Source organism: Amphiura filiformis, chromosome 13, assembly GCF_039555335.1.
Source record: "Amphiura filiformis chromosome 13, Afil_fr2py, whole genome shotgun sequence".
NCBI classification, from domain to species: Eukaryota; Metazoa; Echinodermata; class Ophiuroidea; order Amphilepidida; family Amphiuridae; genus Amphiura; species Amphiura filiformis.
In genome coordinates, this window is record NC_092640.1 from 52,869,036 (window position 1) to 52,893,963 (window position 24,928).

At 37.2% G+C, this 24,928-nt stretch overlaps 1 protein-coding gene and 1 long non-coding RNA gene across 3 annotated transcripts; both read left to right on the top strand.

Annotated features, from left to right (window-relative positions):
- The first annotated feature begins 4,019 nt into the window (after positions 1–4,019).
- On the top strand, positions 4,020–12,800 carry LOC140168507 (uncharacterized). 2 transcript variants are annotated; one of them, XR_011861216.1, is made up of 4 exons: positions 4,020–4,127; positions 10,058–10,539; positions 11,290–11,407; positions 12,422–12,800. It is a non-coding gene; the product is annotated as an uncharacterized lncRNA (long non-coding RNA). The 2 variants fall into 2 exon arrangements; XR_011861217.1 differs by lacking the exon at positions 4,020–4,127 and adding an exon at positions 7,954–8,138.
- Positions 12,801–20,628: 7,828 nt separating this feature from the next.
- Positions 20,629–23,031, top strand: LOC140168508 (cell adhesion molecule 1-like). Its single transcript, XM_072191909.1, has one exon. The coding sequence runs from the start codon at positions 21,120–21,122 to the stop codon at positions 22,290–22,292; it is 1,173 nt and encodes a 390-aa protein (XP_072048010.1). The 5' UTR covers positions 20,629–21,119; the 3' UTR covers positions 22,293–23,031.
- Positions 23,032–24,928: the final 1,897 nt, after the last annotated feature.

Sequence of the window (24,928 nt, forward strand, 5' to 3'; positions counted from 1 at the left end):
ATTTTTTTTCAAGCTGCGCGCGCACATCATCACAAAAAGGCCTTTATACAAACTCTATGTATTGTATGATGCAACTGCAATTTTTTTCGTCTGTGCCCCAAAAATTTTATTTTGCCCCCCCCCCCCCCTGACCAAGAAAGCTGGCTACGCCCCTGGAGAGGAGAGGAGAGGAGAGGAGAGGAGGGGTTAAGTGTTTTTTATTGGTTCCTAACCATCAGCAACATCTACAAACAGTTTAAGCGATTAAACAAAGAAACGATTGCATATTTATATAAACAGTTTGCTCTTAAAAAAGTTCCGAATACGTCGTCGCCCATCTCTGGACCACTTACATCAGGAAGGAAATCGCAAAACGGTAATCAGCGTTCCATTTGCGGATGTCATTTCTAATAAAGGAAATCTAATCGTCTTTCTCACAAGGGACTAAATTCAATTCATTTTTATTTTTCACACCAGAACACCCTAAAATTCATAAAAATCTAGATTCTGGCATTTTGAGAACTTACCTTGCAAATAGCAAACGTGCGAGTAGTCTAATAAAGACAAGGTCAGGATTAAAATACCGCATGTCAATTTCGTTAACCATGGTTAAGAATCTTAACCATGGTTAAGAATGGCTAAGAATCTTAACCATGGTTAGGCCTACTTAAGATAATACCAGCATAATTATTGATCGCGAGAAGTTGACGTCAGGGATAGATAGGCATTACATACTGTGATCTGGTTTGGTCATACGATGTTGTCCACCTTGGAGGCCCATCACAATGGTCCCTACACTCTTAGAAACTCAATGTTGAAGGATTATAATGGTTGTCCTACCTAAATATTAAATTAGCAAATAATCGAATTGACTTATTATGCTTGTAAATCATTTGGTTGAACAGTTAGCCGAACTATTTTGTACATAAAAACACAAACATTCCACCCCCACATACACACCCCTCCCCACACACCCATCACGCACCACAATCCCCTACCCATGCACACAGCCCATTATACACCCCAACAAACAGTATAGAATCGTATGGGCGGCCATGAGGGCCAAAAGGGTCTCAAAACCACACAAGGGTCTCAAAAGTACAATAAGGTCTCAAAAACACATAAAGGTCTCAGAAATAAACACACAATAAGGTCTCAAAAGTATAATAAGGTCTCAAAAACACATAAAGGTCTCAGAAATAAACACACAATAAGGTCTCAAAAGTATAATAAGGTCTCAAAAACACAGAAAGGTCTCAGAAACAAACACACAACAAGGTCTCAATAGTACAATAAGGTCTCAAAAACAGAGAAAGGTCTCAAATACAGAGAAAGGTCTCAAAACAGAGAAAGGTCTCAAAAACAGAGGAAGGTCTCAAATACAGAGAAAGGTCTCAAATACAGAGAAAGGTCTCAAAACAGAGAAAGGTCTCAAAAACAGAGAAAGGTCTCAAAAACAGAGAAATGTCTCAAAAACACGTTATGGTCTCAGAAACACGTTATGGTCTCAAAAACAAGTTATGGTCTCAAAAACATGTTATGGTCTCAAAAACACGTTATGGTCTCAAAAACACGTTATGGTCTCAAAAACACATTATGGTCTCAAAAACATGTTATGGTCTCAAAAACACGTTATGGTCTCAAAAACATGTTATGGTCTCAAAAACACGTTATGGTCTCAAAAACACGTTATGGTCTCAAAAACACGTTATGGCCTCAAAAACACATTATGGTCTCAAAAACACGTTATGGTCTCAAAAAACAGAGGAAGGTCTCAAAAACAGAGAAAGGTCTCAAAAACAGAGAAAGGTCTCAAATCTCAAATACAGAGAAAGATCTCAAAAACAGATAAAGGTCTCAAATACAGAGAAAGGTCTCAAAAACAGAGAAAGGTCTCAAAAACAGGAAAGGTCTCAAATACAGGAAAGGTCTCAAATACAGAGAAAGGTCTCAAACACAGAGAAAGGTCTCAAAAACAGAGAAAGGTCTCAAAAATAAGAGAAAGGTCTCAAAGACATATACCTCAGAGACATAGACTGCACATATAACGGTCGGTTGACTTTGTAATACCTGATTTGAGACCTAGACGTGTTTTTGAGACCAAGATGTGTTTTGAGACCAAGATGTGCTTTGAGACCCTTTTTGGCACTCACGGCCGCCCATAGTATTCCTTGGCGTTGACTCTTTTGACCCCGGCGGCCGTGCCGTGAGTTCCGAAAGGGTCTCAAAAGCACGTCTTGGTCTCAAAAACACAAAAACACATCTTGGTCTCAAAAACACGTCTAGGTCTCAAATCAGGTATTACAACCGACCGTTAAATGTGCAGTACCGCATACAGTACTGCAATATCCGCTTGCAGTTCCGCATGCAAAACTGCACATTCCGTCACGCACTTCCCCATGGGAAACTGCAATATTTTGGTGTATTTCCGTATGGGGAACTGCAATATTTTTGGTGTATTTCCGCATGGGGAACTGCAATATTTTTGGTGCATTTCGCATGGGGAACTGCAATAGGCCTATGTTTGGTTTCCTAGCAAGCGCTAGGAACTATAATAGAATATGGTCACAATGTCAAGTTGATTACCCCGGTATATTTAATATTATAGGCCCTATAGTCATCATTATTAAAGAGGCGTGTGAAATTTGTAATAACATTTATATCATTCAATACTATAATTATTGTAGGCCTCTACTCTATACTATGCCGTCCTTTCAGACAAGAATTTCCCAAGACTTTCTTTTAATTGCAAAAAAATGAAATAAAATGTAAAACGATAGTAGGCCTAATATTGAATTGAATAAATTCATAATCTGCAATGCAACATTAATTTAATTATTCTCCGCAGCGAGATTACTCTTCCCGCGTACCGTACATCTCGTCTTCAGTGAGGGGGGGATGAGTGCAGTTCCAGCCCTCGAATTAAGGATCTGAAGGGCATAGACTTCTCCGTAGTCCACTTGCCAATTGTGCACTACTCTGGCTATTACATTTAAGCTTAAAACTCTGATTTAATTAATGAGTGCACAATTGATAGATTTTCACAACTGATCTTTTCAGTCACCGTACGCCCTCTGTTTGTTCGCTTCGGATGGCAGATTCTAAAATTAGAATTGTTCAGTATTGAAGTGTCATTATAATTATGCCATTATGATATGTTGCATTCAATAATATAAGCCTACGTAGGGCCTATACTTTATTTTTACTGTCACAAATATAATTATATAGCCTAAACTTTTTCATAACCATTTTATACTAGGCCTAGTTGATGTACTAAATATCAGTATAATTTCGAGTTCAACTGAATGCGTTCATCATGTTTAATAACATTTTTATTTATCAAAAATCGACTATGGCATAGTCTAGGGGATTGCTGGATCTTGATCTTAAAGGTAGGCCTAGCGCCTACTGCGAGGGCTCTGATCAAGAGCTACAATTGAAACAAAAAGTAAAACGATAGTAGGCCTGATATTGAATTGAATACATTCGGACATGCCACATTAGGGGCTGTGCAATAATTATGAGCCCTGGGGGAGGGGAAAATTGGGGGGGGGGTGGGGCGCCTTTTAAATAAAACGCTCTAAAAGGCTTAGGAAAACCGTACAGAAACGCTTAAATATGCAAATTTTCCTGCTCGCTGCGCTCGTAACACTAACAGGTATATAGACCATTTAAAGTTTGCAAATTGGGATCTCAAAAATTTCGCATGTGGGGGCAAAGATTTTTTGGCGGGCCGGGAGGGGAGGGCAAGCGATTTTTGGCGGGCCGAGAGGGGGACAAGCGATTTTTGGCGAGCCGTTTGGAAATTTTACCCCCCTCCTCCCCCGGGGGGCTCATTATTGTACAGCCCCTTAATCATTAATATAAATTAGGCCTAAATGCGACATCTCGGTGCGACATTAATTTAATTAGTTTCCGCAGCGAGACTACAATAACATGCGAAAGGGCAAGCGGACCGCATGCGGTACTGCACAAGACCGCTGTTTATTTTGCGACTAATTGATTGACCTCGACACCCTGCTCGACACATTAAAGATGGATGCTGGCGGTCTGCACGTACATGAGCCATACATGCATAGCCGTGATGGAATAAAAATGCTGAAAAAAGGTGTTCATATTGCAAGAGTAACTACATTTTCGAATCGAAGGTAATTATTTGATCTAAAATATTCTTAAAATGAATTCGGTTTCATCATCAGCGATAAATATTTCCTGAAATTGTACATTACTTTGCACCCAAATCCCGGGGACCCAAATTCTGTACTTGTTTCCGGAGCTCTGCATAAGTGATTCACCGTGCCCAGGGCCGCGACACTCCGGCACTTGTTGGAAGACATGAAGTACAGCAGACAGTTACATGTACAATGTGATTTTCTCATTTATAATTAGGATTACGTCATTGCCAGAATGCCAGAGCTTGTTTCATTTGTTCATTAGAATGATTGACAGCGGTGGGCGGACTTATACTCTAAAAATGTGATTCTCTAATAAATTATAGGTCACTAAAAAAAGTGGGTAATGGTGAATCCAACGGACAAGGACACAAAACACATCAAGGATCAATAAATGATACAAGAGGATACCTTGAATAATAACAACAGGAAAGAAAAAAAGCAAGGTACACCAACTTGATGTGGGGAAACAAGTAAAATTCAGACTAGACAGTATGCAGGGGGACAAAAACAGCAGCAAACGTAGGCAGAAGAAGTAGGCAAAGTTCGATAGCCAAAAATTACCACTTCCAAGGCCCACAGAAGTAAGTGCTGAACCTGCAAAAATAACAAGGATCAATGGTAGGGGAAGGTGGGGCATAACGGACCCCCGGGGCAAAACGGAACCACCTGGAAAAATAGGCCTTGGCAATACTGCCGTCTATGCAAATTATATTGAGGAACACAAGTATGGCTACGAAGATTTACAACAAAAATTTTATCTGAAACAATCCACTGACATTCGAGCAAGATCGAGTCAAAAATTACTACCCGTCTGGTGTAAGATATGTAGATGTTTAATGCGCTGAAATTTTACTTCATTAATATCGGATTCCCAAATAATTGTGTATATTGTAAACACGAAGGTACTAGCCATGAGCTGTATTAAGTGCATGGCCTATATGCTACGATGTATTATGCATGCAACCAATTTCTAAAAAATCGGGTATGGGGCAAAACGGAACCCTAGGTGCGGGGCATAACGGAACAGGGTTCCGTTTTGCCCCGGGCGTTTTGTCCCACAGATGGGTTCCGTTTTGCCCCAATTGGACATAACTTGTCTTCACTCAAGGAAATGTAGGCGTTACCTAGGGGCCTACTGGAACATGGTAAACACTTCGCTGAAACATAGACATATAACTAGACCTACAGATAGAATTAATGATTAAGAGTTAACCACTTACTCCACAGAGATGGTAGGCCTACTGAATATTTCTTTCTAATCAAATATTGGTCATACATATTATAGGCCTACTAGGCCTATAAGAAGTTAAAGATGGTAGACCCACTTAATATTGTAACTGAATATAGGCCTACATATAACTAGGACTAGGGCCTACCGATGGAACAACTAGTATAAGTTTGGACCCAGGGTGCCGTTTTGCCCCATAGGGGGGTTCCGTTTTGCCCCGATAGTGGGGCAAAACAGATTTTTTGTTGTTGAAAATATTTCTTCATTTTTATAAAAAATTGTAAGATTCAAGTTATATTGGTTAATGGTATATTAAAGGTAAATACAAACTTCAACTGAATATATAATTTTTACAGTCATATTACTTATGGTGACGTCACAGAGCATCCTCAAAGTTAGGTGTTCCGTTATGCCCCACCTTCCCCTAATACAAAACTGCACTAGAACAAGTGATGAAAATCACTGTGCATATAAACAGACACGCTAAACCAAACATCCAGAGTAGGCACAAAACAGGCAAAGTTCGATGGCCAAAACATTGCCAATTCAGAGCCTTCACAAAAATTGTCAGGAAAACAGTACAGCTGGAAGTGATGAAAATCACTTTGTTGTACATAGCAGTAAAAGAGCACTAAACAGACAAAAAAACAACCGTTGTTTTTTTTTGTCAGTTTAGTGTTTTTCAGGGCTATGACAACAAAATATTTTCAAAACTTCAAGTGTACATGTTTTTGACACTTTTTGGGTCTGAATTGAAGCAATTTCAAATTGAACTAAGTAGCAAACAAAGACAGCAAACTCTGGATGCTACTTAGCGTGTCTGTTTATATGCACAGTGATTTTCATCACTTGTTCTAGTGCAGTTTTGTATTACCATTGATCCTTGTTATTTTTGCAGGTTCAGCACTTACTTCTGTGGGCCTTGGAAGTGGTAATTTTTGGCTATCGAACTTTGCCTACTTCTTCTGCCTACGTTTGCTGCTGTTTTTGTCCCCCTGCATACTGTCTAGTCTGAATTTTACTTGTTTCCCCACATCAAGTTGGTGTACCTTGCTTTTTTTCTTTCCTATAGGTCACTAGGTCAATTCGGACCGTCTCTTCCTCAGATCTCTATGTAGGACTCTATGGTATCTTCTCATTACACGTTCGTAGTAAGACTTGGCCGGCGACGACGCTTGCGAATTGCATGTCTTCAACTGCTGTATAGCATGATATAGGCAGTTTGTACAGAGTGTCGCTTCTCTATCTCTTTTTCTCGGCCGTGCCGTGCTGCAACAAGGCAGTAGCAGCGGTAGGATTTTCAAATCTTTTTGAACTTTTCCCATGATTTTGGGCACTTGGTACACCTTCTAATTTTATATCTGATCTTGTATGCAAGTGAATAAAAACGCTGTCAATTAATGAATGGCCCAAGGTTAAAAAATGTACTTGTTTTTTTTAATAATATAAAGTAAACGATTTCAATATCATGCATGGCCGCTACCGGTATTAAAGGCGGTATACATGATTATATACATATTGTACAGCATCCAGCATGCATATATATGTCTGAGTGCTACATGTACATGCCATGTAAATAGGTAGTCTTGCCAGCAAGACTACAGTCTTTATCATAAACATAATGACTATGATGGTTACACTCAGTTACTGGAACTATGTAAATGGGTATGTGTATTACATGTAAACATGTACCGGTACGTTAGCAAGGGCCAAGGCCGTGGATGTACCTACTACCTGGCATGCTGGAAATACCATTGCACAGTCAGAGATGCGCTATATTTAGACAATAATAACTGCACACCACCTATTTTGAGGTCATTCACCTTTTCGGTAAATCCCATAACCCTTTGCGAGTAGGCCTACACCTGAGACCTCGTCATTTGACGTCACGCCAATCTGCGCCGATGCGCACATCGTTTATCGAACATGGTTACTGCGCATTGCTAGTCAGCGTGACATCAAATGACAAATTCTCAGGTGTACTCGCAAAGGCTTATGGATTTACTGAAAAGGTGAATTAGTGAAATTGTTTTGGGCTGAGGTATTTTTCCAACCGAGGAAAAGTACCGAGGGCCCAAAACAAAACCCAACAATTTCACACAATGACCTCAAAATAGATGGTGCAGTTATTATTGTCATTCATTACCGTCGTATCTAATATTTTGAACAAATCAAAATGGCATTTTATGTTATTTTATACCATAAAACACTGTTAAATATAACCAGTTTTAATCATTGTTGTACATGTAACCTACCCTACAAAAAAATCAACCAGGCGAATATAACATTCGCGTCGACAACAAGAGCTACCAATCACAGAAGCGCGACGGCATCGCGTAGGTGTGTGCGTTGCCATAACATGTAGCTTATACACTCACGTGCGCGCAGAAGTCATTGTTGCGCGTCCGGAGTCATTGTGAGTTATTATTTATTAATGCAATTAGTGCGCGGTCAGGCAATCAATTTCTTTTGATTGGATTACAGGCTTCACGTATAAAATGAGGTTATGAATAAATATTAGACCGAGCAGCTGGCTTCTGTTGGGTTGAAGTAAGCTTACTGTCTGTTTGTCATTTGATCTAGAAATCGTCTACTATCCACGATGACACAGTGTGAACACTGGACAGAGATAGAGCATGGAACTATAAACTACTTCAGTCGCTTAATCATCGCCAATTTTCAAACACATTAAGGGGTACTACACAGGGCTGTCAACTCTCACGCATTGGGTCACTTTCTCACGGTCTCACGCCAAGGTAGTAGTATAATCTCACGCCAAGGTAGTAAAGCTCACGCAAAAAGCTGGAAAATGAGTAAAATCTCACGCATCGTCATGAATAATTTGTTGCTCCTACCCCCCCGCTTTTCACATTCTCGAGCGCCGTGGCTCAAATAATCATGGTACAAAATGAACATCGCAGTCGGCAAATCCCAGTACGTCTCTGTCTCACGCCAAGCAATTCCAAAAAGTTGACAGCCCTGGTACTACACCCCTGCCTAATTTTGTGCCTATTTTTGCATTTTTCTCCAAAATTATAGCGCATTGGTGACAAGTAAGATATATTATAGGGGCAAGGACTACAACTACTGCACTGGAAATTTTATTTCAGCACAGGCAACAGTTGTGGAGTTACAGTCAAAAATGAGGGAAAACCAATATTTGATCAATAAATCAGTAACTAACTAGCCTTGAGTTGCTGAATTTTCAGTGCAGTAGTTGTACATTGTAGTCCTTGCCCCTATAATATACATATCTTACTTGTCACCAATGCGCTATAATTTTTGAGAAAATGCAAAAATAGGCTCAAAATTGGCCAGGGGTGTAGTACCCCTTAAAAATTCTTTATTTTAAAAGTTTATATATATATTACCAGGGTACCGAAATTTATTTTGATGACTTATCTGTATCTTCAGAGTTTGCTCATTTTTATTTTATGAGATTAACCATGCTAACAATTCGCTGATGATATGTGTCATTTGAGCAACTTTTTCGGGGTGCTGTATACCCATCGTGATCTGCGTTGTTGTTTAATACTTCCAAATTTCCATTGCTTTAAACGTGGTGTTATGCTTGACTGATTCTGACATGATTTGAGATACATGTAACTCCAAAGCTCAGTCCATAATAATCAATCGTCGGTTTCTACATGTATAATATCAGTGGCCTGGAATGGATTAAGGATCGACTTCTCGATCAAATGTGTTATGTGTGCGACATGCGTAATCATGATAATTATGCAATTCATTTCAAGTAGGCCTACTTCGCCCCCATCATCCCAGAAAATGTGGGGCTGTAAGCTGGGTTTACATAGGAATTAAACTGTTGGTGTGCTCTAGGGTGGAATGTGTAGCATGTTGGAACATTTCCAACCCTATACATTTTGTACAACCCAGGGATTGGCAATGGTACTAAGAATGCACCCTGGTACTCTGGTAGTCTAGCTTCGAATTAGCTCACCAATAGCTTTTGAGGCTAGAGACCTGAGCTATCAAAATCTAGCAGAAATTGATGAAGCATGACACCGTAATAGCAAGGGAAGTTCGGAAATACACATAGCCGATTACGACGGGGTGATCGCATCAAAACTGTTGCTAAAATTGCACTTAATTAACTAAATTGACTTTAACATTTAACCAAAAATTACAAGTGCTGTCATTTTCCCACATTCCGCGGGAAAGGTGGTTAGGAAAGTACTCGAAACTCACTCAAAAAACACAAAGAGTTGGTGCACACAAAAACACAGATGATGCTCATTGCTTTTTAATAGAAATGATGGACATCAATATTGTGTTGTTGAAATTGGGAATAGGCAGGCTGCTTTTGCCAGTACGGTCTGTCATTTTGTTCACTTTTCCTCCACGATTCTTCAATTTGTACACTCAAATACGATGGAAATAAACCTGTGTAGGTGTGGTCAGTTGAGCATTTTTCTTGTGCAAATGACCTTAAAATACCTGTAAAATTACTAAGAGTAAGATAGATAAAATTTTTGCCATTTTTTTTAACTTGCTCCATTCATAGTTTTTTCTAAAAAAACACCCAAGACACAAAAATCTAGGTCAGATGGGCCTGTAGAACAGGGTTTTTTGTCACCTAAACCTAGCTGTAATTTCAGCTTAAGTATCAAGTTAATCTTTTAATTTTAATTTTCGTTTATTTGCTCTATTTTCACAGAAAAAAACATGGATGTTCAAGAGAAACTGGCCAAAGACATGTAGTTCCATTCATTAAGAGGGTTGGTGCTGGTGTACATTGCGACAGTGTCATCGCATGATATGACTTAACGACACATCAAGGTCACAAATAATTGTTCCTGTATTACCACGGGCTGTGAATAAGCAAGACGAATCATGACAGTTCGGCCTCGACAGTTGGTTAATTTTGTGAAGGGTTTTCTCAAATTGAGAGGTTCAGTGCCATTTAACCAGAGGTATAGACACAGGATTGGAGGTAGAAGATTTCAAGATGCAGGACAGAAACCTATAGAGAGCCATTGTGATTCGGGAAAACCCTGGGGAAAACTACCCGCCAAAGTAGTGGACATTGTTAGATTAGATTCACTCGATTGTCGTTGTGATGCACAGCAAGTGCACTAGTTAGTAATAGTAGCATGGCTAGTGCATGAATCTGGAACACGATTCAAAATACATGTGAACGTAAGTACACTATTAATAAGCTTAATATGTTCTATTCCATTTCTCCAAAATTTAGGGGCTGTCATTTTCTTTGGAAGAGGGGGGGGGGTCAAAATGTTGTGAAGGAATTTTTAAGAGGGGCCACAAGAATATTATAATATAAGCACTTTCGACTTTGATGGGAGCGATTGCCGAATAGGGTGCAACTCTACTAGTCTTATTACAAGACTGCCCTACCCCAACCCTAAACCCTAACCCTAAACTCCGTAAACGAGGACTGCACTCAAGTCTAGCAAGTTGCACCCTATTCTGTAATTGTACCCTTTGATGGCCAGATTGGGGGGGTCATAATATTTTACTTCAGCATAAATATAGCACACTGTAAATTAAACAGAAGTTTTGCCCTCCTATGAATATTTGATCAAGTAATTTGCGGCACTTAGGGTCCAAAGGGTGCGCAGTCTACTTTTGCATGCAAATAAATAGCCAAACAATGACTTGAATGCATTTTGAATTTGGTACTGATCAGACTACAGGCCTCACATGTAACTTTGGTGCTAGCTTACATATGTAAGTGCACCATGGAGAAGCCCAATTTCAGAAACCTGGAGGAAAACTTCTTCTTCTGGATAATGTCCAACACCCTTTTATTTAAAAGGAGTCAACCGGACAGGATTCGGTGCTAATGCAGTTTGCTTGTTATTTTCTTGCTGTTCTTGACTCTTGTAAAAGCTCCATTTTAAGACCTTATTTTTGAATTTTCACAACTAGGTTATATCAGTGATGTCAACTTGAAGTGAACTGTACGGTTACAAACTACTTTCAGATGTTCATTGTGACTTCAAATCATGGTGTATAGCGAACTCAACCGTGAACCATCAAAAATCTGGTATGTACAATGTACAATGAGTTTAAGGCAGGCATTTTCGGTTGGGTTTAACTTTTTGGGTACCCGACCGAGATTTCGCTACCCGGGAAAGAGAGCCAGCATCGGGTTACCGTTTTTTGTTTTTGTTTTGATTTGGAGTGTCCATGGACCTAGAGCTCAATGATAGGATCATTCATGGTTGACCAATTTTTATTTTAATGTGCAAAGTGATAATTTGTGTTCATATGTCATACTCTACCAATGATTGCAAAATTGATACAAATTCAATGCATTTTGAAATCATTAAGGGATCTAAAATGAGCGTTTATTGCGTTTCGACAGTATTTTTTGTGGGACATGAGAGCACCTCGGACCTATCGAGTTGCATTCTGAATACGAAGCATGTCTTTCTGATATCAAATAATTTTCATTTTTTGAAAATCACAATATAATATAAATTTTATGACAAATTATAAAAATTTGATATTTTTCAAATTTTTGATATATAACAGTCCTCGAAGTAAATTATATAAATCTAATGATATATTCTTAAAACGTATGTAGCAGGAAGGAAAAGCCGACGGTCAATTGAAAATTTTGACCTGTCATATTGAAGATATGGATTTTTTTCCCCAAAAGACCTAATTTTTTGGGTGTTTTGGGAAAAAATCCATATCTTCAATACTGAAAAGGTCAAAATTTTCAATTGATCGTCGGCTTTTCATCCCACCTACATACACTTTAAGTATAAATCATCAGATTTATAAAATTTACTTCAAGTACTGTTAAATATCAAAAATATCAATTTTAATGATTTGCCATAAAATGTGTATTACATTGCAATTTCAAAAAATCAAAATTATTTGATATCAGAAGGACATTCTTCGTATTCAGAATGCAATTCGATATGTCTGATGTGCTCTAATGTCCCACAATAAATACTGTCCAAACGCTCATACCCCTTCCCTTAATCTTGATAAGAAAAATGTATTAAATTTAAATATTTTTAATTGTTACTTTTGGTTTATTTTACAGATGAAATTTGAACTGGAACTGGAAGGAACCACCTGTAGCAACAAGCTAAAGCAAGATATAGATCGAGATAGTGATAGTGATGATGATGTGAAAAAAACAATTGACATAAAAAGACAACTTGTCAACACCATGACAGATAGGATCTACATGTAGGCCTACCTATCATTTAGGCTTGGATCACTAGTAGACATAACCTGATGTTCATTTCATATCTTTACCCTGGTGGGGATTCTTCAAAATATTTTGTACAGGGATGTGCCACTGCCATACAGACTTATGAATGCTGACTTTCTCTATACCTAATTTTTGTTTTGCAACCCAATTTTTCACAAAAATCACTCAAATATACCTCGATTGGGCACATTTGTCTCCATTGAAAACCACCATACCGATATACCAAACTCACTGAAAATGTATGCAGGAAGAACCCCCCTGGATTTTACAACAGTGGAAGTTGTGGAAGTGAGTCCTAATGTTAATTCAATTACATTGAAATCGAATTGAAATGAATTTTGGGCGATTTTCATTTCAATGCATTGGAATTGAATTCGAATCAAAATGAGTGGGCTTGGGCATGAATTGAATTGGATTGGAATTGAAATCATTGTTCGCAACGAAAAATTTAATTGGATTGGAATTGAAATCATGTTGAGTGATGAAGAATGAAGTGGAATCGAAATGAAATTCAGCTTTGATTTCAATTCAGCATTTCAATTCACAAGCAGATGTCTGTGATTCCAGATCATTTCACCTGTAAAAAGTGCCCTTCCCCATTCTGAATTCTGATACACTTCCAAGTTCCAGGTCTATTCACACAAGAGACACACATTAAAAACTTTTGGCACTAATCATAGAGCCCCTATTTTTCTCGAGCTCCTAATTTTTATGCTCAAAAGTCATTGTACATTAATTTGAAAAAATTGTGAGAAAACCATTAAAGAAAATGCATATATCTTTGACAGCTTTTCTCACACTTTTTAAAAAGTACAAGGATTTTGGGTGTAAAATCTTTATAGGACTAGGAGGAGCAAGAGACAAGTAGGGGCTATCTATAAAAGTATCAAAACTTTTTGACATCTTTGAGGTCAGTGTGGGGACAGGGTCCCATTATCGATCGTACCACACACCTTAAGTTTAGAAAATAATGTGCATGGTGGACAAGAAGTTAAGACAAAATATGAAGTCAGTCACCAAAGAACCAAGAATTTCCAAAGTTTCATAAAATAGGACCCAGAGGTCAAGGATCACTCGTGTTGTTTGAATGTGAAAAGTGAGTTAACATAACAATAAAATATCTTCTGTTGAAATGCTTTTGTGATGCAGTTTGATCAGCTCGTGAATCAGTGGGCCTTATAACATCATGGAAATCATTGGATTTTTTTCTTTTGTATGAAATAGGTTAATAAATGTGTATCACTTGTTGCTTGAGAAATTGTACAAATAATGCACTTGTACTGAGCTAATGCAGTTCCCCTGCGGGGCTTGTGCATTTAGACGCATCAACACCTTAGTATGTGTGCATTGTTTTGTACAATATTTCACTCCCAACAAGACTTGGTGATATGCATTTATTAACCTAGAAGTATGCACATATTACATACTCTAATTATAACTTTATTATAGCTCTAGCAAAGATGGAAGTGCTGTTGGTTGGTCATGTATGATGTACCTGTGGACTGGACAGTGTTAAATATTGGTAAATCAGCACAGTGTTGAGCAATTTCCTGAAAATGTGTTCAGAATTGTAGATTGTGAATATATGAAATCAAAATTTATATTAATTAGAAATTAAGAACACACTTTTCAATATAAATATAGGGTTTTAACTAAATAATAGGAAGGGGTAAAAGTAGGCCCTGCTTATCACCTTTGTATAGTGGTCAAAAAATTTAAATGGTTTCAATTGTTTTAAAAATCCTCATTTCTTCTTCTAGCCCTGGAATTAAAGGAGGATGGTATTATCAACCATCTCATCTCCAGCTCCACTTTTCTCCATCAAAATGGTGATTTTGGTATCAGTGGAAAGTCCATATTTTTTCTCATTGACCCTGTGAAATATTAGGCTTAAAGATTATATATTTTGTTTGGAATTTACATTTCCTAAAATTGTTATGAATATGTTATTCTACTACTTCTGCTGAATTGTAAGAATGTGAAATGTACATTTGAAAGTCTTTGAATTTTGCCATTTCCACAATGCTGGCTGCTTTGTTATGATTCTTGTAATTCGCTATTGATATTCCTTAAATCAATTAAAATTGACAGACAAACAACCCATCTTTTATTTATTTGTTTATTTATTTATTTATTACACTTTATCACTGGTACATGTATATACAATAATTATAATATAACATCAAAATATATTGCACATGAATATTCAAAAGTACATACAAAAAAAAAAAGGAAGTATAGATAACATTTTACACCAGTGAAAGGCAAGGACTAACAGCACCTCTAGGACAGTCCCACCATGGATCAAAACATTGAGGACACCCCCTCCCCCTCCCAAAAAATTTGAAAAAAAACCCCTACACAACCAGAACACTGGCAACATGTAACCCAAGAGCATGTGTTGTAAGGATCAAAACTCTCCTCTAGTTTGTTCTTGTACCACTCAGAGAGCTGGCTCTTAAAAGAGGGCATGTTGACGGTGGATCTAATGTTAAGTATGCATATTCAAAATAATACAGACACTGCCAGTAAAATTTGATAATTTAAATAAAATTAAATAACAATTGTATTAATATTATAAAAATGTAACACTTGTTTTAGGTTTTACAACTTTGTGTATTTTTGTTTGCATAATACATGTATACTGACCACATGTTGGAATACTTTGTGGGTGTTTAGAAAAATAAAATGACAATAAATAAGAATACAATTTAACATGTATTTATGTGTTTGTTTTCATGGTGACTTGTGTAAGGGCTGATCAATATTAGACAAGTTAATTGTTGAGCTTATTTAAGGGGGTACTACACCCCTGGCCAATTTTTTGCCTATTTTTACATTTTTCTCAAAAATTATAGCACATTGGTGACAAGTAAGATATGTATAGTATAGGGGCAAGAACTACAACTACTGTACTGAAAATTCAGCAACTCAAAGCAAGTAGTTATTGATTTATTGATCAAATATTGGTTTTCCTCATTTTGACTGTAACTCCGCAACTGTTGTCTGTGCTGAAATAAAATTTCCAGTGCAGTAGTTGTAGTCCTTGCCCCTATAATATAAATATCTTACTTGTCCCCAATGCGCTATAATTTTGAGAAAAATGCAAAAATAGGCACAAAATTGGGCAGGGGTGTAGTACCCCCGTAATGGCAATGGGTGAAACAAGAAAGAAAAAAAAAAACGCCAAAATTTATCAGGAAAACAATTTTAAGCACAATATGTTAATGTTTTTGAGCTGAAAACAATTGAATTAATAAATTGCCTCAAAATATTCTCTTTGTGATGCTTTTATCTTTCACATTCACCCCTTGCACAAAGGAGATTTTTTTTTCTGTGGTATAAAAAAGGCATTGGTGTAAAACTGCAATTTTTGCCAAAAGTTTTGTTTTGATGAGGGGAGGTGCAAGTTGTTTTGAAATGTCCAAATCCGTGAATGCAATGCCTGCTGATCGAATTCCAATAAAACTCAATTTTTGAATAAGATTCATCCTCCACAGTGATATACCAACATGGATATGGGGTGGACCCTGAGTGATCCCATGTTCCAAATACCTGGACAAAATTGATAAATGCACTGATGTACATCTTCTCAATAGACCCATTTCATACTACATTTTTATTCAATTCATTACACCTCCAGACGCCTGAACTTATCAGGGGTGGTGCAATAATTATGTGTACCCCCGGCGGGGTGGTGAATTATAGGGGGCAAAGATTTTTTGGCAGGCCAAAGGGGGGGGGGGGAAGCATTTTTTGGCAGGTCGAAAGGGCGGGTCAAGCAATTTTCGGCAGGTCGGTGGGGTGGGGGCATGCAATTTTTGGCACAGATATTTTGGGCACCATTTCTATATTACACCCTAAAAAGGTGTAGGAAAACGTTAGGAACACGTTCAAATATGCAAAATTTCTTGCTCGCTGCGATCGCACTATATGATAAGACAAGGTTTTACATTCAGGTTCCCAAAAATCTTTTGGTACGTCAAAAAAAAGGGGGGGCAAAGATTTTTGGTAAGGCCAAAGGTGGGGGGGGGGCAAGCCATTTTTGGCAGACCATTTTGAGAATTCACCATCCCGGGGGTACACATAATTATTGCACCACCCCTCAGGAACGGACACATCATGCAGTGGTGGCGCCAAGGGGCGTGACATTTGGGCTTTGTCTTCGGTACTACACAGTTAAATGTTAGAATTTGAACTTTTAAGTCCAACTCGTAATTTTGTAAGAAATTTGGACCCATTGATATACCAAAAGTTTTGGCCAAATCTAACACAAATTAATTGTCTTAGTTTTTACAACTTACAACCAAGCATTTTTGAGAAATTTCAAACATTTTGGCTACAGTAATGCAAAGTTGATCTATTTTCCAAAAGGAATTAAGAAAATTTTGAAAACAATGACCCATCCATAGGCCTATTTTACAATCCGAGTGCCTACTTTAGGGGCATTCGTTTCTTTGAAAGGGGGATCCTGATGTGCATCACCGCATGTGGAAATGCAATTTGGGATGTGTAGTTCCGCATGCGGATGTGCGTGACGGAATGTGCAGTTTCTCATGCGGAACTGCAAGCGGATGTGTGCAATACTGCATGCGTTGCTGCACAGATAACGGTCGGTTGTAATACCTGGTTTGAGACCTTGACGTGTTTTTGAGACCATAACGTGTTTTTGAGACCATAACGTGTTTTTGAGACCATAACGTGTTTTTGAGACCATAACGTGTTTTTGAGACCATAACGTGTTTTTTGAGACCATAACATGTTTTTGAGACCATAACATGTTTTTGAGACCATAACGTGTTTTTGAGACCATAACGTGTTTTTGAGACCATAACGTGTTTTTGAGACCATAACATGTTTTTGAGACCATACCGTGTTTTTGAGACCATAACGTGTTTTTGAGACCATAACGTGTTTTTGAGACCATAACATGTTTTTGAGACCATAACGTGTTTTTGAGACCATAACGTGTTTTTGAGACATTAACGTGTTTTTGAGACCATAACATGTTTTTGAGACCATAACGTGTTTTTGAGACCATAACGTGTTTTTGAGACCATAACGTGTTTTTGAGACCATAACATGTTTTTGAGACCATAACGTGTTTTTGAGACCATAACATGTTTTTGAGACCATGTGTTTTTGAGACCATAACGTGTTTTTGAGACCATAACGTGTTTTTGAGACCATAACGTGTTTTTGAGACCATAACGTGTTTTTGAGACCATAACGTGTTTCTGAGACCTTTCTCTGTGTTTGAGACCTTTCTCTGTTTTTGAGACCTTTCTGTTTTGAGACCTTTCTCTGTTTTTGAGACCTTTCTCTGTATTTGAGACCTTCCTCTGTTTTTGAGACCTTTCTCTGTTTTGAGACCTTTCTCTGTATTTGAGACCTTTCTCTGTTTTTGAGACCATTCTCTGTTTTTGAGACCTTTACCTGTTTTTTGAGACCTTTCTCTGTTTTTGAGACCTTTCTCTGTGTTTGAGACCTTTCTCTGTTTTTGAGACCTTTCTCTGTTTTTGAGACCTTTCTCTGTTTTTGAGACCTTTCTCTGTTTTTGAGAGCTTTCTCTGTTTTTGAGACCTTTCTCTGTTTTTGAGACCTTTCTCTGTATTTGAGACCTTTCTCTGTTTTTGAGACCTTTCTCTGTATTTGAGACCTTTCCCTGTTTTTTGAGACCTTTATATACTATTGAGACATTGTTGTGTGTTTGTTTCTAAGACCTTTCTCTGTTTTTGAGACCGTATTGTGCTATTGAGACATTACTGTGTGTTTGTTTCTGAGAGCTTTCTGTGTTTTTGAGACCTTATTATACTTTTGAGACCTTGTTGTGTATTTATTTCTGAGACCTTTGTGTGTTTTTGAGACCTTATTGTACTTTTGAGACCCTTGTGTGGTTTTGAGACCCTTTTGGCCCTCATGGCCGCCCATAGAATCGGCAATCAAACAAGCTATCCGAAAAACAGCACGTATATAGAGAAAACAACTACCCCACCATGCGAGGTAATTGTGTACAATATAAACAATTTAGGTGCTAGTGTGCTTTTACCGGTTACCGGAGACCCGCACAAAAATATCAGGAAAATAATTATGCACAATGTGGTGTACAATAGATAATCTCTCATGCGTGATTCTTTAATTCAATTTCCTGTCTGGTATTTTTAGTAATGGTTCAGCCCAGTTTATAAACAAGAGGTCATATATAAAACTGGAAATTTGTTCTGCTAAACAAATGAATGTGTATTAAATAAATGAAATAATAGGTAATAGTGCAAGGAACTCATCAACTTCAAGTGTGGTACAATTGTGTTTAACAACATTTTATTTGCATATTTCAAGAGCATAAAAATACAGATATTTTGCTTTGAAAATCAGGTTTATTTACTCAAAATTGTTATTTTCAGCGAGTAAAAAAGTACTTTGAATTTTATAACAATATTTGTTGCTTTAAAAACAAAACGCGTCAGGCGCAAATCATCAGGTATTTCGAATCAACAAAATGCAAATTGCCTCGCGCAAAAAAAAACCCTTAGAGTAAATCGTTTTGATTCTGTCGCAGTTACCTAACAACAAAGACATAAAAGCAATAGGTGTAATTGTATATTCCTATGAATTCAAGATTTCTCCCTTTCTCCGGAGTTTCGCATTTTTTGCGCGCCACTTGAAACTAAGGAAGGAAAACAGCAAAAACGGCCACCCGCTTTTTAACTCACAATCGACGTGATCGGCGGATATGTTTTAAAATCAAGAAAATCAAAAAAAAGTAGTCATCGCAGGGGATTTCAATTCAATAAAGATCAAACCTGTAGGGGCTGTTTGAGGATCTTCTAAACATATAAATGGCTTTTAAAGTGGGCGCTACATATGTGTAATCGCTGGTCTTGTTTGTACAACCGTACAGCCGGAAGATAAAGGCATGGTGTGTTTTCATAACTCAAGTCAAGAACTTCAAAATCATCATATTAAATGGCCAACTGGATCCGAAATGATAATTTTTTTTCTCTTTCTTACTTTCCAAAGTAACACATAAAACCTTCTTGTGTATATAACCCGCAAATATTTTGTTAGAATATATATATGCATTTTTGAGTGACTGATCTAAAATTAAAATATATCTATAGTGTTTGTTCATGTCATACTTGAAGTAGTTTTTCCATCAATATTATAGGGTTGGGAAACTGTTACTTTTTGACATTTTACATGAAAGATGTGATATTTGATGAAGATTTTTTTGTATCTTATGTTTGAAACGTAAGTGCTGTTTAAAGATACATAATGTACCGTATCTCGACGTTATCGATGTTTAACAAAACATGTTGTTGTAAATTTATCGATATTTTTTTTCTTACACTGCTATATTGCCGTTTTAAGACAAAATGATAGCTTAAATAGGACTCATCCAAAATTTGCTTTAAATCTATCTCAAGAACCACTGACCCAATACTAGGAATGTTTGTACTCATTTTGATGCATTTTTCACGTAGATTCCAAATATAGGAATAAAACTTTGAAATTCTAAAAATCTTAAAACATTTTTGTAAAAAAAAATTGAAAAATTCGACTTTACCTGCTGAGAGATTTACATAAGACTTTACTTGAACATGTTTTATACATCAAGAAAATGAACATTTATAGAGTTTTTGATCAGTGGTTGTTTATCTAAGAGCCTTGTTTTGCGTCTAGTGGAAGATATTTTGCTCCGAGCAAGGAGTGTTTTAGTGATTTTCTATATACCAGGCAAAGATGGTACTGATTTTCTTTCCTCGTATTGTCTGTACATCGCAATCCATTGTGGAATCCATGCCATGGTATTGAATTATCTTTCGCTAGGATAATCATAATATATTCATATATATGATTGTGCCGTAATTTCCTTTGCTCCCTTGTGATGATGTTCTACGAAAGAAAAGGCCAAATAGGCAATATCCCAATTTTCTTATATTCATATTCCATAATAAAATCAAGTCGGCGCGCTCCTCTTATTTCCTTACTGTGCCCATGCATTGTCGTTTTCAATATAGAAAGCGGCGCGCTCGCTGCTAGCTCACTCGTTCAAGCTACTCTCGTATGCATGGAATAAATTTAATAATCATCGCTGGTAGTTGTACTGCGGCAAAATTTTGCAGATGCACCGTATAACGTATTCTTAATTGGGGCCTTCAAGGTACTACGTGCAGCCTCTACTTTTTCAAAATTATATATTATCTTCAAAATAAAATATTCTCAATATATCATCCTCTTCAAATAGATCTACCGGATTCTGCAATGATACACGTGTTAATAGAACGTTGATATTACTTTTTATGCCAGCATCGAAATGTTAACATGTCTTGCCACACTTAGCTAACGTCAACATAAAGTTTGAGTGTTTCAGAAGTGACCAAACGCTATTGGGTATCTGTGCCATCTACTTGTGATATTATCGACCAGACGGGACGTTGAGGTCTTATAGACGAGTTATTGGACAATCCATGCACTTACACATGCAGTTGATGACCTGATACCTGTACCCACCTCCTCAACAATGTTTATTAACGACTTCAAGCTATTTATGTGTTTCATAGAGCTGCTAGTACGAATTTTATGTGGTGTTAAAGCAAGTGTTCGAATCTCCGTCACCGCTCCTGTCAATCCAGTTAAAGAAGGCACTTTCTTCGCAGTTCATTGTCAAGTTTGGGATTTGAATGCGGACCATAGGGTCATTATATCAAGGGAGATCAACGGCAGAAGTATTGTTTTATTCTGGGGTGATCAACCTGCAGAAGTTGGACAACGTGAGTACCTTGCTGTACGAACTCTCAGCGATGGCTCAATTGTGTACTTTTTATCGGTGACTGATATAACACAGAGTGATAAAGGGAATTATTCGTGTAAAATTATGGGGACTTCGGGAAGTGTGTCTGAAATCGCGGTTAAGACTGTTTTTATTGATATCATGCATTTTCCAAATGATGGTAACCCGTTATGTGGGGCTTCTGAAGGGACAACAGTTCTTGCTGGTTCGAGAGTAACTTTTAATTGTACTTCTGAAGATGGAGTTCCACAGATTGCAACCAGGTGGCTTCGAATGGGACATAATACCATTCTCGATGGCCACGAAACTAGACTTTCGTCCAGAGTTACAAATACTCTTACAATGACTGCAAATAGGAAAGATGACGGTGTCGTGTATTTATGTCAAATTACGAGTCCTGCATTCCCAACTTTGATCAAATCATGCCATATTGGTCCTATTCGTGTTCTACCAGGATACACAACAGATGGTGATGCGGAGGATGATAAGAAGGAGGCAGAGGAGGACACATATGTTGGTAACAGGACACCAAATGTTAAAGATTCAGTTCAAATGATACCTAAAGATGTTTTTGTAAAAGGTAATATAAAATTGAATAAAGAATGCTTAGATACCTGTACATTAATGAAATCATCGGCTTCTCGATGGGTAATCGCAACAATTATTGCTTCAGCTTTTGCATTAATCTTCGTGGTCGTTGGTATTGCGTTACTGCTACGATACTATCACTTAACAACATTTGACAATCATAATGGTGATGATGGGACAGGTTACACGCAACAGGTATGCATACCACGAGAACAGTTGTATTCAGAGTTGGATCGTAAGAGAGGTGATTATCGGGTTTATATGGCGTTGGAAAGAAAAGTTGATAATCAGATTGGATTCTCAGACACTCAGTGAAATGGACTTGTATAATAATATTTTGTTTGTAAATATATGGATTTGTACATTTTGGAATCGTGCAATTATAAGCTTGAAATGGCATCACAAATCATGAGCTAACAGTATGCAAGTTGTGATTAAATTTTGGTTTGCTGTTTTGCGTAAATAAATGGGATTGATGATAAAATGCAAAAACCTTCATACTTGATATTTTTTATCAAACCTACATAAAAAGAACTCATCGATAATTCGACGTAGAAGTAGTTACGTAACCGGATTAATCACTATAACAATGGGTGCACACTATCTTTGAATTTAATGTATCGCCCTGCACTAGACGTTACTCCGTTCCACTGCATTGCATATGAACATAGATTATTAAAGAACATAATAAAACATGGATTGTAATTCTACAGAACATTCATATTCATATTATGCTGATCACTCGCACCTGTAATATGAGTGTCTTATAGTGCAGGGCGATACATTCAAAGATAAAGTGTACACTCATTGCTATAGGTGGTGAATTAGGAAGAATTTTATTATTTCTGCTCATGACCTGTGATGTTAACAGCAAAGGACAAGCGTAGGCGAATACATTGATCAGAATAATTATGCGAATGTTTACCACCTCTCAGCAACGCACACGCAAACTAATAATTATGTTTAAAATGATATTTTGCCAAAAACATTTAAATCACACCAATAATAATGTTAATAGCAATCACACATTTTAAAAATTATCATAATGTGATCAGATTTGATTAAAATAATAAAATACAAGTGTGTTACATTTTAAATGTTTTATGATTGTCATGAATGTCGTACTTTTTTTTGTAAAATTTTGTAGTGGCAAGAAATGGTTGGTATAAAAGTTTGACAAACTCGTTTTACCTTATAATTTGTCGACATGTATAATTTGTCGACATGTATGACGGTTGACAACGTAAGATGACACCATGCATGATGATGACCATTATTGACAATTTGAACAAACAATAATTGTTTTGTTTTTATGCCCTACTCTAAAAACACTTACTTCACACCCCATATAAACTGGGCTCAAAAAGAAACTTATAATTTTTGATAAGGTCATATATCTTAAAATCCTGTCCATCAAAAGGAATCAAAATTATACACAGGATTACTTCAATACTCTACTCTAAACACATGTCAGTAACCAAGCAGTTGCCCAACTGACACAACACCAAAATGCACTGACATGAAAGAGCTTCCTGGACAACATGCAGAGTCGTAGCTGGGGGGTGCGTGGGTGCGATGGATTTTAAAGCTTTTTTGGTCAAAAAAGTCCAAATTTGGGGAAGAAAGTCCACTTTTCACAAAATTGCCCCCAACCTTGGAAAAAAGTCCACTTTTTCAAAATCAGCTCCTCCCTCCCCCCCAAAAATATCCTGACTACGGGCCTGACCACACATCACAGCTCATTTGATGTGGGTGTGAAGCAATTGTAACAGCAATGTGGACTTTCCTGTCTCAGGATTGCCTCACAAAAATAACAATCGTAGCAGATGCACTGAATGCTTCGAAGCACGTGGTGGCCATACACTCACTATTGATGCCTGTGTTTGGGTATAAAGTGATATTTCCTTCATATCTTCCTTTTGTTTTGACTTCTTCAGGTGCTTAAAACTCTATGTTGCCGAAATTTCCATTCTGTGACATGTGATACAGCAAGCGGTTTCCATTTTCCACCGCGTTTTTCATTTGTGTCAGTAAGGTAACCATTTGGATATTGACCTGTCATTAGAGTAGAGTATTGAAGTAATCGTGTGTAATTTTGGTTCATTTTGATGGACAGATAATTTTCAAGCTATAACCACGTGAAATATTATAAGTTTCTTTTTGAGCCCAGTTTAGTCTAAACCCTTTGTATAAAATGAGCGTTCAGCACATTGGTTGTCCATTATTTTTTCTCCCTATGTCATGGTATATTATGTTTGGCGGGTATAATGCACAATTGAAGCGAAAAACTTTGCTTTTCAAATCTATAAAACTGGACTATTCGATAAACAAGTTTTTTCGATCAAAAAAACAGGTTTGTCGGCCAATAAACTAGGCTTATCACAAACCTTGTGTTTCATATCAATAAACCTGGGTTTTCAAATAAAAAAAACTTTGCTTCTCAAATCGAAAAACGAATCGTGAAACCAGGTTTATCGATCGAAAACCTGGTTTATCGCCGAAAAACAAGGTTTCTCGATTTCATTGTGAAAATATCGTGCTACATAGGTATGGAAAAAAAACCTGAAATCATATGAAAGGTCTAATCACAGAAAACATTAAGTTACAATTAATAATGAAAACCTTCAAAAGTCTTGATCTTTATCTATATATTTTGTGGAACAGGAATTTTAAATATTTGTGAAAGGTCTTACGTATTGTCACGAATTTTAAAAACATTCTTTCAATCCTTGCCACTCAACACATGTCCAATTTATAGCTTTCCTCATAATATGAAGAAGATTCTTAAATAAATATATTAACAACCAACAACAGACATCTTTAGTATTCCTTAAACTTTCCCAATTTAATACAACATATTCATGTAATGACTTGAACTTAATAAAGCTTTCAAGCACTTTAAACGCACAAAGACTATTAAGTCAACGTGAAGTACCAAAAGCTCACAGTCA